We start from the raw sequence: 16,235 nt of genomic DNA on the forward strand, positions 1-16,235 counted from the left end.
TTTATAAAATGTTATAATATGTTAAAAATTTATAAAATCTTATAAAATGTTATAAAATTTATAAAATGTTATAAAATTTATAAAATGTTAAAACTTTTAAATTTTTTTAATTAAATCTATATATATATATATATATATATATATATATTTTTTTTATTTACGTTTTTATTAAAAATATTTAAATTTTTTTTAGCAGAAATATTTATAAATTTTTTAAATACTATGTAGCAGAAATATTTAAAAAATTTATTAACGTTTTTAATAAAATATTTTAAATATTTATAATAAATTTATTAACGTTTTTAATAAAATATTTATTAACGTTTTTAATAAAATATTTTAAATATTTTAAATCTATATATTTATTAACGTTTTTAAATATTTTAAATATTTTAAATCTATATATTTTAAATATTTTAAATATTTTAAATCTATATATTTATTAATGTTTAAAAGTATTTTAATAATATAAATATAAATAAAAGCTGTACATATTAAAACGTTTTTTTATAAACTTTAATAATATAAATATAAAAAAAAGCTGTACATATTTATTAAAAAAAAACTTTAAGAAAACATTTTAACGTTTTTTTTAAATTTATTTAAATTTTTTTAAAAAAAGCTGTACATATTTATTAAAAAAACGTTTATTAAAAAAATTAAAAACGTTAATTATTAAACTTTATTCAACTTTAAAAAAATTATTCAACTTTATTAAAAAAAAACGTTTTAATTAACATTTATATATATTATATTATATAATTATAAAAAAACTTTAAAATATTTAATTTACGTTTTTTTATAATTATTTAACATACAGTTTTTTTAAGTATATATGTACAGCGTTAAATAATACATATAACAGGAGCAATCTTATATCAATTAAAATGAATTGGTTTAGTGGTTTGGGGTTGGTTAATCTCCATGTGCTCATGGGAGACAATTTTTTTAGAGTTAGATTCCACAAGCCCAGTCAGCCAAGCATGGAATAGCGGCGAAGGCTAAATTTTTTTTTAATAAGGGGGAAAACCGAATCTCGCTTATTTGGCAGGGGGGTGAACACTATTTAACCCTATTTTTGTGAATGACACATAAACAAAAATTAATATTTGTATATAGAAAAAAAATCTCTTATTTACGAAAAATAGTATTTATGATCCAAATATTTTTATATACGAAAATTTAATATTGATCCAAATGTTTTTGTAAATGACACGTAAACAAAAATAATATTTGTATATGGAAAAAATCTATTATTTACGAAAAGTGGTATTTATTATCCAAATATTTTTATTTCAAAATGCTATAAAGGAAAAAATCTACTATTAATCTAAATATTTTTATATACGAAATTTACTATTGATCCAAATATGTTTTGTAAATGATACCTAAACAAAAATGAGGTTTGTATACATAAAAAATATATTATTAATCTAAATATTTTTATTCACGAGAAATGATATTTATGATCAAATATTTTTTATCCAAAAATGGTATACGGGAAAAAATCTACTATTGATCTAAATATTTTTATATATGAAATTTCTATTGATCCAAATATTTTTGTAAATGTTACCGAATCAAAAATGAAGTTTGTATACGAGAGAAAAATCTACTATTGATCTAAATATTTTTCTATACGAAAAATGTTATTTATGATCCAAATATTTTTTATTTAAAAATAGAATAGGCCAAAAAATCTATTATTGATCTAAATATTTTTATATACGAAAATTTGATATTGATCCAAATATTTTTGTAAATGACACATAAACAAAAATAATATTTGTATATGAAAAAAAATCTATTATTTACGAAAAATGGTATTTATGATCCAAATATTTTTATTTTAAAATGGTATACGGCAAAATAATCTACTATAGATTTGAATATTTTTATATATGAAATTTACTGTTGATCCAAATATTTTTGTAAATGATACCTAAACAAAAATGAGGTCTGGGAAAAAAATTATTATTGATCTAAATATATTTATACACGATAAATGGTATTTATGATCAAATATTTTTGATCAAAAAATCGTATACGGGAAAAAATCTATTATTGATCTAAATATATTTTATACCGAAAATTTAATATTTATCCAAATATTTTTGTAAATGATACCTAAGTAAAAATAAAATTTTATTATTATTTACGAAAAATGTTATTTTTGATCCTCTTATTATTTCAAAAAAAATGTTATTTATGATCCAAATATTTTTTATTCAAAAAGGGTATACAGGAAAAATTCAACTATTGATGTAAATATTTTTATATACAAAATTTACTATTGATTCCAAATATTTTTGTAAATGATACCTAAACAAAAATGAAGTTTGTATACGAAAAAAAAAATATCTACGATTGATCTAAACAATTTTTCATACGAAAAATGTTATTTATAATCCAAATATTTTTTATTCAAAAATAGAATAGGCCAAAAAATCTATTATTGATCTAAATATTTTTATATACGAATATTTGATATTGATCCAAATATTTTTGTAAATGACACCTAAACAAAAATAATATTTGTATATGGAAAAAATTATTATTTAGGAAAAATAGTATTTATTATCCAAATACTTTTAATTCAAAATCGTATGCCGGAAAATAATCTACCATTGATTTAAATATATTTACATACAAAATTTACTATTCATCCAAATCTTTTTGTAAATGATACCTAAACAAAAATGAGGTCTGTATATGGGAAAAAAAATCTATTATTGATCTAAATATTTTTATACACGAGAAATGATATTTATGATCAAATATTTTTGATCAAAAAATGGTATACGGGAAAAAATCTATTATTGATCTAAATATTTTTTATACGAAAACTTAATATTGATCCAAATATTTTTGTAAATGATACCTAAATAAAAATAATATTTGTGTTATTATTTACGAAAAATTTTATTTATGATCCAAATATTTTTTATTAAAAAATATTATACGGAAAAAATCTACTATTGATGTAAATATTTTTATTTACGAAATTTACTATTGATTCAAATATTTTTGTAAATGATACCTAAACAAAAATGAAGTCTGTATACGGGAAAAAATCTATTATTGACCTAAATATTTTTATATACGTGAAATGGTATTTATGATCAAATATTTTTTATCCAAAAATGCTATACGGGAAAAAATATATTATTGATCTAAATATTTTAATATATGAAAATTTAATATTGATCCAAATATTTTTGTAAATGATACCTAAACAAAAATTGCATTTGTATATGGAAAAAATCTATTATTTTCAAAAAAAGAGTATTTATGACACAAATATTTTTTATTCAGAAATGGTATATGGGAAAAAATTTATTATTGATCTAAATATTTTTATATACGAATTTACTATTTATCCAAATATATTTGTAAATGATACCTAAACAAAAATGAATTCTATGGTTACGGAAGATCTAAGAGATGGAGTGGTGGCGGATGAAGAGGGAAGTGAAGCTGACACGGTTTAGAGTATCCGAAACCCTATATTGGATACACGAAAGGAAGATGAAATTGATCGAAATGTGAAAGGTGAAGCAAAGCTATGGGTGGATGTTATCCATGGAAATCGTCAAACTACAAACGGGAAAGCGATTCGGTTTGTAGCACCGGCGATTGTGGAGGGCGTGAAGGAGGTGGAAATTGAGATGGAGGATGTGGAATTTGAAATTCGGTATTGGGATAATGCGCTAATCATGTATTCCATTGGAGGAAACCTAAGTATGAACGCAGTAAAGAACTATATGAAGAGGATGTGGTCGTGTGTGCAGTTGCCAGAGATGTTTTACAATGAAGAAGGGTATTTCATCTTGAAATTCAAGACAGATGAGGAGAGAGAAGAGGTGATGATGAAAGGACCATATACGATTCACAATATGCCTATGGTAATATTGGAGTGGAGACCAGACTTTTCAATGGCGAGAGACATGCTTCGAACTGTGCCAGTGTGGGTAACATTGCCTCAATTACCATTGCATCTATGGGGGAAACGAAGCCTGGGGAAGATTGGTAGTGTCATTGGCAATCCGTTGTATACTGACGAATGCACTGCAAGTAAGCTTCGAGTCTCTTATGCTCGTATTCTTTTGGAAGTGGATATTACACAAAAGCTATGTGAAGAGATTATGATAAAAGACTATGAAGGTAACAAAAGGAAGCAAAAGGTAGAGTATGAGTGGAGGCCAAAGTACTGTGAAACATGCTAGAGAGTGGGCCATGTCTGCAATGAAGAGAGAAAGAACACCATGAAAGTGTGGAAGCCAAATAATGAAAATAAAGGGCATGAAGGAGAAGCAAACAGAACAAGTGAGAGCATTCAGCACCCTATTATAGAGCCAAAATCTGTGGAGTCAGATAAGCAAAATAATCAGGAAGATGATGAGAGCCTGTGGACTTCAGTGAATCGAGGCAGTCGTAATAGAGGTAAGGCACCTATCCTTGATGATAGTCTGAAGCATATCTTTAGCCAAAATGGATTTAGCACCTTGGGAGATTGGAATGGCCCCAAGGTGAACCCCCTTATTGATAAATGATTGTGTCGTGGAATATAAGGGGGTTAAATAAGGTAGCAAAGCTAAATGAGATTAGCTCCCGTCTCTGTAATTTGCAACCTGATATTGCTATTATGTTAGAGACGAGAGTAAAGAAAAATAAAGCTGAGGATTGTAGATATAGACTTGGAGATCAATGGGAAGTCATTGATAATTACAGTAAACATGAGAATGGGAGAATATGGGTGCTATGGAATCCTAAGAATGTACAGGTGAAGGAAATAACCATGAGTGATCAAATGGTGCACTGTGGGATATCTAACACTAAGGGTGAGTTTATGCATTGGGTTACAGCTGTGTATGCCTCTAATAAGCTTGACAATAGGAAGAAGTTGTGGAAAGATATTAATAGGATTGGTACTCAACAGATAGGGCCTTGGTTTGTCCTTGGTGATTTTAATAATGTGTTGGGTGTAAAGGACAGATTAGGGGGAAAAAGGTCAAGGAAGCTGAGTTTTGTGATCTTAGGAACATGATGACTGAAAGAGGGCTGTTTGAAATAGATAGCCAGGGGGCTAAATTCACTTGGTTCAATAAGCACTCTATTGATCCAATTTACTCTTTTATTGATAGAGTGCTAGGGAACAAGATTGGATTCAACAGAATCAGGATAAAACTATTTATATCATGGAGGCAGGAGTTTCTGATCATGCCCTGATTTGTATAAAAAGTGATGAGGTGAGGAGAAATCAGAAGAATCACTTCAAATTTATAAATGTTGTTATTGATATTGAGGGTTACCAGGAGATTATTAAGCATAACTGGCATAAACATATAGATGGCCAGCCACAGAACCAGCTTTGGAACAAGCTTATGAGAGTGCAACATGTGATTAAACAAATGAGTAAACCTCTGGCTGGTATAAAAAGACAGATTGATACTTGTAGGGAGAAACTCACCAGAGCCCAACAGGATGTGAGAAATGATAAGCTGAACCCTCAATTGATTATTAATGAGAAAAGGTACAATGAAGAGCTTATAGAGCTTAACAATACTGAGGAAAAATATTTGAGACAAAGAGCTAAGATTGAGTGGATCAGACTTGGTGATGGGAAAAATGCCTTCTTCCATGCTTCCTTGAAGAATAAGAATAAACAGAAGATCATTAGTAGGCTCTGCAAAGAGGATGGCACTGAGTTATGTGAGCAAGCAGATATTGAGCAGGAAGTTTTGGAGGTCTATGGTAACCTAATGGGGACAGTTGACAGAGGGCTGAAAGGTATAGATATCAGAGCTATGAGAAATGGGAAGAAATTGGATAGAGAACAAATAAGTATGCTCAGTAGCCCTGTGAATGAAACAGAGGTGGCATTAGCCCTCAAGAGTTTGGGAGATCTCAAAGCCCCTGGAACTGATGGATTTGGAGCAAAATTCTTCAAACACTCTTGGCACATTGTGAAAGAGGATATCATGAGAACTATCAACATGTTTTTTGAAAAAGAAGAGCTTGATCCTAGAATAAACACAACCTTAGTTACTTTGATACCTAAGTAAGCCCAGGCATGTAAGCTTAAAGAATTTAGGTCTATATCTTGTTGCAATACTACTTACAAAATTATATCAAAAATTATGGCAGGGAGAATTAGTAGAGTTTTGAACACTGTTATAAGCAGGAGCCAGGCTGCTTTCATTCCAGGGCACAAGATTCATGACCATGTGCTGGTAGCCTATGAGCTCATCAGAGGGTACAGTAGGAAAGGAGGAGTACCTCGATGTATGCTGCAGATGGATATTAAGAAAGCATATGACTCTGTTGACTGGCTGGCCCTGAAGCAAATTTTGGCAGAAATTGGGTTTCCTAGAAAGTTTATAGGGTGGATTCTGAAGGCTGTCACTACGGTTACTTACCAATTTAGTATCAATGGGCACAAAACCAGGAAACTGAAGGCTGCTAAAGGGTTGAGGCAAGGGGATCCAATATCCCCACTGCTGTTTGTAATTGTAATGGAGTATTTACACAGGAAAATGGATGAATTGAGAACTTGCCCTAATTTCAAATTCCACAGAAGGTGTGAGAAAGTTGAGCTGATTAATCTCAGTTTTGCTGATGATTTGCTTTCATTCTCTAGGGGAGATGCTAAGTCTGTTAAGCAGATGATGAACAAATTCAATAGCTTCTCTAAAGCAACAGGGTTAACTGTAAATCCAGCAAAGTGTAGAGTTTACTATGGAGGTGTGACTAATGATGAGCAGAGAAGTATTGAGCATGTGACTGGTTTTAGCAGGGGGCAGTTACCTTTTAGGTATTTGGGAATACCTTTGATGAGTAGGAAGCTAAGCTACTATCATTGTCTTGAATTAAGTTAAAAAATTGGAGGTAGAATGAGGCATTGGAGTTCCCATTCTGAGTTATGCTGGCAGGCTGCAGCTTATCCAGAGTACCATTTTTGGGATTGCAAATTACTGGATGTAGTGTATTCCACTGCCTAAATGTGTTATAAAAAATGTTGATTCTTTGTGCGGTATTTTCTTTTGGACAGGTAGAGATGTGAAAACAAGAAAATCCCCTGTTGCGTGGAGTAAAGTCTATACTACTCCGCAGAAAGGTGGCTTAAACATCATTAATATGGATGCATGGAATAAGGCGTGCATGGTGAGACTGCTGTGGAATCTCTGCAAGAAAGAGGATAGTGTGTGGGTGCGATGGATTCACACTTACTATTTCAAAGATGTAAGTGTTATGGAAGCCCAAGCCAAAGAGTCTTTCTCATGGATAATGAAAGAGATCTTACATGTGAGGGATCAAGTAGAAGGGATGGAATACTGGAGATCTATGGAATAGAGAAAGGATTGCAAAGTATAGGTGTTTTACTTGTATTTTCTGAATCAGTCTAATGATGTTGAGTGGAAGGGACTACTCTTGGGGAACCTTGCTCGACCTCGTGCGAAGATGATGCTTTGGATGGCATGTCACGGCAGACTTGCTACAATGGACAAATTAGCGAAATTTGGTATGATCAATGATGTCAAGTGTGAATTTTGTGATAAGGAAGAGAATTTGTAGCATCTGTTCTTTGAGTGCAAGGGCACTAATGACATATGGAGGGGTGTTTTGGAATGGTTGCACATAGAGCAACATGATTTTGGATTGACACAGACCAAGAATTGGGCAATCAGACTGTGTAAAAGTAAGAATTGGAGGAAAAGATTTCTGCAGATGGCCTTGGCTGAAACAATTTATAGTATTTGGCATAATAGAAATAGTAGAGTGTATAGAAACAATACTGTGGATAGTCATACAGTGAACCAGATTATAGAACATATAGTGAATAGAGTTTGGATTATTCCCAAACTTAGAAAAAAGTTAGCTTTCTTATTGATGTAAAGAGATTGTGTTTGTTCTCATTGCTGGACCCTCAGGGTCGCTTGTATTAAACGCTTTTTTGGTTATATATAATCTTTTATTTCCAAAAAAAATAAAAAATGAATTCTGTATACAAAAAAAAAAACTATTATTAATCTAAATATTTATATATGCAAGAAATGGTATTTATGATTAAATATTTTTAATCCAAAAATAGTATATGAGAAAAAATCTATTTTTGACCTAATTATTTTTATATACGAATTAATCAATTATTTATTTAATTTTTTTCTTTTTTAACATTTTTATTTAAAATAAATAATATATCCAAATTCGTGTAACCGAACAAACCTTGTTACTAGTTTATTACAAAAGAAAAACTTGTTTATTTTTCATAACTCAGGTCTTTAAGTTTTTCTTTTTGCACCCATTGAGAAATAAGTATTAACTTTTAGTTGGGCTATATATTATTGGAAGTGATGGATTTTGTTTAATTTTGCACGTAAGGAATGGTGATTTTAGGGTTATTTTTCACACCTCCATCTATCATTTCTATGATATAAAGTTCAAAATAGTGAATGAAAGACAATTAAATTTTGAGTAAATATTTGTTGGAAAATTAATTATTATAGATTGTGGATTTGAAAATAAAAATAATTTATATTAAATTGTAGCTTCAAGTACACTTTGGTTCCCCTTATTTTATCTCATTCATAAAATATTCTTCATATTTCAATTTTAAATAATTTTGGTTTTCATATGTACTTAAAATTGATGATGTATCACTTCTGAAACATGACAAACTATCATATAAGAATTTTTATGAAATTTGAAAAGTATAATATATAAGTTACATGTCATTAAATAATGGACATGTTATCAATTTTTGCGTAAAAAAATGAGAAAAAGACCAGAAAAATCATTGTGGACCTTTCAAAATAAAAATTATAAATTAAAACTTTTTGAAAAATAGATACATCGTCAATTTTAAATCGAAAATTTGAGGTGAACCTGTTTTAATTTTAAATAGAAGAAGTATTTTCTATGAAAGTGATAAAATAAAGGAACCTAATTTGTATTAATCTAAATCTTAATATTATTTTGTTTTAATAATTTTTTTTTTACTATTGACTTAGTGACCAGCACTACTAAATATGAGATATTTGTTTCATTATCCATTGTTGATTGTGTTCTTGTTGCAAGGGATCTTATTAACATATTGGAGGGATGTAATTAGAAGATGATTCCCTACTTTGACATGTCTAAGAAGGAGCACATGATTGATATTTCAAATTAGGCATGTCTCTTACTATACTATCTATATTGTTAGCTGAAAATTCTTGAAAAGCACCCTCATACCTTTTAGATTTACACTCATTAGTATTGAAATGTTTGAAATTTTAAAGAACTATTTTTTAGTTTTTAAAACAACAATATCTTCTTTTCAAGTTTTGTGATGTTCTAATGACCGGTCATAAGTCATTTTAAGACCTTTAGGTTTATCACCTATTCTCTAAATATTATCAAGTAACTCACTTAAGGTTATAACAAGTTTATTGCGAGATAAATTAGAAAATAACTCATCATCATCATAACTTGTTGTGTCACTAAGTTCCACACTAAAGGATGTTGAAGCCATTGGAGCAACATTTGCATGTTCCTCATCTTCATGAGAGGATTAGTAAGATTCATCCCATGTAGTCATGATATTTTATCTTCCCACTTATTCCACTTTTCTTGGATCTCTCTTTTCTAGCTTAGGACATTCATTTTTAAAATGTCCTAGTTCTTTGCATTCATAGTAAATAATTTTTTTGTTAGTTTCCTTCTTGTCTCTTGTATCCATATAATGCTTGTATTCATTATTTAGGAATTGCTTCTTCCTTGTGCTCCATAGATGTTGCACTTTTCTTGAGATGAAGATAATTCCATCATCATCTCACACTTCTTCAAACTCTTTATCATCAGATTCTTCAACTTGCAAAATTTTAAACTCAATACTTACTCTTCTTTTTTTTTACAATAAACTGATCAAGACTAAAAAACACTTTAGAATATGACCAAGCGAGCTTTCAAGCTTCCACACCTTCCAGTCTTCAAGCTTAAAGATCATAACTTTAAGTCTTCGAGTTTTTTTGCTTGATTCAACAATGACTGACACTAAACTTGATATCTTTAACTAATGGTGCTTGAAATATTTCTTCCTTTTTTAGATGTCATCATCATAAACCATTTAAAGAATCGTCATAATCAAAGCCTCTTTAACATATATTATCAACACTTGATAGTTGTCATCAATACCCTTGACAATTGTCATCAACATACTTGACATTTGTCATCATCATACTTGACAATTGTCATCAACAAAACAATAACGTTTCCTACAAAACACATAGAACCGCATTTTCCCCTTTTTTGATGATGGCAACACATCTTTAGGGAGGTGGTGAAATAAAAAAAGGATGGATAAAATATTTTGAGTGATTAACTCCTCCGCAAAGATAAAGAGAGTATACTCTACTTCCACTAGGAGTATATGTTTCCTCTTTTGCATTATCTCAAAGGCGGATAAAAAAGAGAAAATCAAACAACACATAAAAATATTCTATCACATATAAGAAGAAAAACATTTGAATATTAAAAATGATACAAACATTTATTACAAAACAATAAAGACTACAAAACTAAAACATGCGGAAAAAAAAGGAGAATGATTCAAACAGAGCAACTATTTATTGTTTCCATCATCGTCAATTCGTCATCTACGAGCAGTCCACAAGGAACATTCGTTCTTCGTGAAAATAACTTGCTCAGATACTTGATGAAGAGTTCTAGCATTTTCAGAATGAGACTGGTGTTTTCCTAGGTTCTTGCAAGAACGATGGATAATAGGGCTTCAATTTAATGAATGTCGCGAATCTCAAGATCAACAATTTTCATATATATGTAGGAGAATATTCCAAGATTTCATCATTATCTCTCAAGTGTATATGCGTCTGAGAGTTTCTTCTAATAACCAAACGAGATGAATTTGATCATTCTCCTTCTAATATAACATCAATAAGACACCTGATTTTTATACTTAAGCCCCGATAATGTAATCATGTGCTAGTCCTTATTTTGCATTCTACCATATGTTGCATTACTTCATCTACCCAATTGGTTTTAATATTTTAAGCCAACAGTCAAATGATTGTGGATCTATGTGCTTGCAGGTATCGAGTTTGTAGTGATCTATCTGGTTTTGATGTTGATAACTCTCAAGAGAAGTCCTCATAAGTCTTGATGTTCAAGGCTTGTTCAAATAATATCATATGATATGTTGATCAAGTGATGGTTCTTGTATGTTGTTCAAGTGATGGTGCATGACATGTTAATAAAGGTGTGGTGCTTAACATGTTGATTAAATGATAATGCTTGAATATCAAAGTATGTTGATCAAGATGAATCATGTATATCATCTAATGTAATGATCAATTGGATAGACTTTAATATGAAGTTGAGTTGATCAAGTTGTGCAAAAAAAGTTGTGTTGATCAAGTGTTGGTGATCAAGATTGTTGTTCTTGAACATCAAGTTGTTTGTGCGTATCTATGGAGAGAACACCTTATGTCAAACAACATTCGGTTAAGCCTACGAAAATCTATGATCAAGCAGTTTTTCTGATGATGAAGGTTATCATGAAGATCTATCTCAAGCCTCATAAAAATAAGATTCAAGGTTCTAGTTAAGTTCTAAAGTCAAAGATAATATGGAAAGAAACCAAAAGCTTTAGAGTTGTGAAAAAGTGGAAGTGTGAAAGCTCTTTGGGTCTAGTTTCAGTGGCCAGTATTTGTAAAGGTATAAGATTAGCTCTCAGTTGTATTAATGAAAATCACATAACACACACACTTTCAAACTTTTGAAAAGCCTATCTTCTTTTATGAAAATCACCTAAAAAATGTTTTAAAAGCATATCAACTGATTAGGGAATTGTGTGATCAATTAGAAACAAAGGTATAATCAATTATACCAAAAGGATAAAATAGTTTTTTTTCATTTTGTAACACCTAAAATCAATTAGAGTAGTCCATTAAATGGTTGGCAACGACTAGAAATAAAAACATTCTATTTTGGAGTCCATTAATTGATTATCAGCATTTAAAATCCTATGAATTATTTCCATTTTGAGCCACCATTTATCATATAAAGCTCCTTTCTCATTTCTTACACATCAAAAAATCTATTGAAGATATCTTTCACACACACATTTGCCTTAGTGCTTTTGAAAATGAAATCTTTATATCTATGAGACCATTTACAATGGTTTTAACACTCAACACTCACTTTTTCAACTCCCAACACTCCACATCATTTTCTCTCTCTTCCACCTAATAACTCAACACTCATTCAACTTTTACCTTCTCCAATGGTTTTTCACTCAACACCCTACCCCACCACTTTTTATTTTCATATTCTTATTTATATTTTATTTTTATTTTTATAATTACATAAAATTATAATTATCGATTAAAATTAAATTAAAATAATAAATACTTAACAATTTATTTTTTAATTTTTTTGTAATAAAAATAAAATTTATTTAAATAATTGGATACGATACAAATCATATTAAATTAAATTAAAATTCAACACACAAGTAACGGAAACACTAATAGAAAGATAATAATAAGATTAAGATAGTGAAAAACTTGGTTTTTTTCTGTGTCCAAATCAAATGAACCAAGTCTCTATTTATAGAGAAAAAAATCATGAATTTTGGTAATAAAAAAAAATAAAAAAAATAATTTGCAACGAAATAATTGAGTTCAAAGTATTAAATGGATAAAAATCTGGCCAGCCAATCAGAAACTGCCACATGCCCCCCTGCGTCAGTCTCAATTGTGTTGAGTTTTCTCAACACCTCTCTCTTCCACCTCACACTCAACACTACTCTAAACACCCATTGGAAGAGATTTTGCATGTTGAGTTCAACTAAACACACCCATTGCACATAGTCTGAGGTAGTCAGATTTGATTTAAAGGCATAATTAAAATATTTATTGGGAGAAAATTGGATTTGGTTGTGAGATAAACCAAATTTAAAGCGTTTGTTTGATTTTTGAGGTAAACTATATAAAACCTATGTTTGGTTGGGGAGATCTCTGTTATTAAAACTCTTAGTAGGTTCGTGAGCTTATCTGAATATTAAAAGCTCTCACTTGGTTTATGAGCTTAGCCTACTTTTAGAAATATCTTAGTTGGTTATGGAGGTCCTTGTAGTTAAAACTCTAACTCTGTCTTGGTTGAGAAGTTAGCCATTAAAAATCTCGAATCCTTGTATAAGGAGATTCGTAGACATATCTTATTAAAAACTCTAATCTTGGCTCTTCTAGACTTTTCCAAGATCTTCATACTCGAAACAGATGCGTATATTATAGCTATCGATGCTATGTTATCTTAAGAAGGCTTCCTTTAGCATTCTTCAGCAAAAAGATGCGCAATCACATGCGAGCTTCACACGTCTATGTTCGCGAGATGTATGCAATCATAGGCATAACACTCAACAATTTAAACATAGATAATCAAAGTATATTCAATTAATAATGCATGAGTACAACATTTTGAGGGAATATAATAAAATACTAGCAGTGTTTATAAAGGCTTCTGATTACTTCAACAAAATACATTTAAAACTTTTGGGAACTTTCCAAGAATAACATTCCAACTTTCACAAGCAATGAACAAATGCCAAGAAGTCAACAAATCTACTACTTGTTTCAACATCATGATCGCCAAATATTAAAACTAGTCCTCAAAACCAGACCAATTTTCACATTCAATACCCCATCCAGAATCATAATGAGAAGAGTAGCAGTGTAATGAAGGAGGCCTAAAATCCTTAACATTTTCACGGCACCTTTTCTCCAATCTTTCACTATTATAGAAACAATAACACTCTTTCAAGTCAAGAGACTCAAGAAGCGGACATCCATCAAGAATGGCATGAACACCATCCTCAGAAGGCATATTTCCAGAAATTTTAAGATGATGTAATCCCGGCATTGTTTCAGCAATAGCAAATGACACATCATTCTCTCTGTCGTTCGCTACGATCCCTCTACATTTCAATGTTTTCAAAAGAGGACAATATCGGCCAATAATTTCGAACGAATCCTTTGACAGTTGATTTTGATATGAAATATCAAGACTCTCTAATTGCGACAGCTTCTTAACAGATTCTCTAAATACTTTATCTGAGAGGCATCCACACATTGCAAGCCGCATGTGTCGTAGGCGACCAGCGCTGTAATAAAATTTGCAGAAAACATATTAAAATGGTAAGACTTAAAAAGCAAGGAAAATATTATGAAATAAATTACGTACCAATTATTAGCTATGTATGCAAGAAGATCATCCGTTGCAAAATGCTCAATATCAATGTATTCTACCCGACCACAACTTCGTTCAATTGCATTGCGACAAATCTTCACAAATTTACCCGTATTATGCATGGAATGGTTATAACCATAATTGGTAATGTTAATGGTTCGCCACATGTGAGGATCCTTGCAGATGTTCCACCAAATAGGGCAGACTTGACATGCACTAGTTAACAATTCAACGGTATCAAGTCTCTGGAGGATGTTTGCTGTCACATCTCTTGGAAGATCAAGCCAGTTTGGCCAAATTGTTGTTTTGTTTTTTTCATTGGTTATTGGAATAGAAGATGTCATACCGAAAGTGAAGTTAGATTGTAGTATTATTGTAACGTTTTATAAAGTGGAAGAACTACTAAAAGCTTTGAAATTGAAATGTAGTTTCCAATAGACATTAATTGCATGGGAAAATGCAAAACCAGATACACGAATAAAAGTGAATCTGTTTACTATTTTAAAAGGAAATGTGAAGTAGCAAATTTTTGAAATTGAAGGAAATATGAATAACATTGATTAGCGGCAGCATATGCACATTTTCATTAAAATGAAAATCGAAAAATGACTAAAGATTCTATTAATCACTTAGTTGTTACAAAATGGGCTTAGTATAGGGCTGTCAGGAGATTATTTGTTAGAGCAATATTACTAACTAACAACATTATAACTAATTAATCCCGTAATCTTTTAACTAACAAACAAAATAATTTAAGATGCAACAACCCCCTCAAATTTAATGTATACATTCTAGTGAATTCAATGGTTGATATTTCTTTCTCTCATCTCTCATTTAAAAATGCTCTCACTTGATATGCTATATATATATATATATATATATATATATATATATATATATATATATATATATATATATATATATATATATATATATATATATATATATAGGGGACAACTCAAGTGAGAACGCTTGGTTATTATGAGAAATGAGAACAATGAATCATGACCATTAAATTTTGATTTTGTTGATTTTAATGGACTGAATTTATTTCTCTTTCTATGTTGATTTAAAATAAATACTAAGGATCATAGAAAGAGAAATAAATTCAGTCCATTAAAATCAACAAAATCAAAATTTAATGGTCGTGATTCATTGTTCTCATTTCTCATAATAACCAAGCGTTCTCACTTGAGTTGTCCCCATATATATAGCATATCAAGTGAGAGCATTTTTAAATGAGAGATGAGAGAAAGAAATATCAACCATTGAATTCATCAAGAGAGAAAATGTTACTACATTAATGATGCTATTAATTTCTCTCTTTTGATGCTATTAATTTCTCATAATAACCAAGCGTTCTCACTTGAGTTGTCCCCATATATATAGCATATCAAGTGAGAGCATTTTTAAATGAGAGATGAGAGAAATAAATATCAACCATTGAATTCATCAAGAGAGAAAATGTTACTACATTAATGATGCTATTAATTTTTAAATGAGAATCGAAATTGCAGTTTTAAAGAAATTTTTGCCATGATGTTTTAAAGAAATGTTTGGAAATACTTTTTGTCAGTTTTTGCACTAAACTTCCACTAGTGGAAGTTACCTTTAAAATCTGCCTGAAAATACTTTCGGTCAATTTTTGCCATGAAATTTTGAACCATGTTTTCAATATCATCCATGTTTAAGTAATACTTTGACTTGTCGATGATAGTTTGAACTTGTGACCTTAATCCATTGTTAAGTAATGCTTTGACTTATTCATGTTTTGTGTTGAATTTTATCCATGTTTAAGTAATGCTTTAGTTTCTTGGAGGTGGTTGGAGATAGGTCGTAGGATGAAGGTTATAGGATTTGTCCCTTTTTTCGATTGAATGTTTCATCTTTTTTATTTTTGTTTATTTTAGGGACATATCCTCTAATTTTTATCTCTTTTTGTTAAGCTCTTGTATTGGGTTGGAGAACCCTTTTTTATCCTCTTATCA

At 30.0% G+C, this 16,235-nt stretch overlaps 1 protein-coding gene across 1 annotated transcript; it reads right to left on the reverse strand.

Annotated features, from left to right (window-relative positions):
- Positions 1–13,662: 13,662 nt before the first annotated feature.
- LOC131625470 (putative F-box/LRR-repeat protein 23) lies at positions 13,663–14,591 on the reverse strand. The gene is made up of 2 exons (XM_058896331.1): positions 14,246–14,591; positions 13,663–14,123 (listed from the first exon to the last, which is right to left on the reverse strand). Exons 1-2 carry the CDS (start codon positions 14,589–14,591, stop codon positions 13,663–13,665), a joined length of 807 nt encoding a protein of 268 aa, XP_058752314.1.
- Positions 14,592–16,235: the final 1,644 nt, after the last annotated feature.

The sequence above is a fragment of the Vicia villosa genome, unplaced genomic scaffold (genome assembly GCF_029867415.1).
Source record: "Vicia villosa cultivar HV-30 ecotype Madison, WI unplaced genomic scaffold, Vvil1.0 ctg.000218F_1_1, whole genome shotgun sequence".
Taxonomy (NCBI): domain Eukaryota; kingdom Viridiplantae; phylum Streptophyta; class Magnoliopsida; order Fabales; family Fabaceae; genus Vicia; species Vicia villosa.

What these genes read in the sequence shown, in the direction of transcription:
- LOC131625470 (XM_058896331.1), bottom strand. Translation starts at nt 14,591, where the DNA reads ATGACATCTTCTATTCCAATAACCAATGAAAAAAACAAAACAACAATT. An exon ending in TCTTGCATACATAGCTAATA is followed by an intron (nt 14,124 to 14,245) that starts ATTGGTACGTAA and finishes TTGCAATGTGTG; the next exon opens with GATGCCTCTCAGATAAAGTA.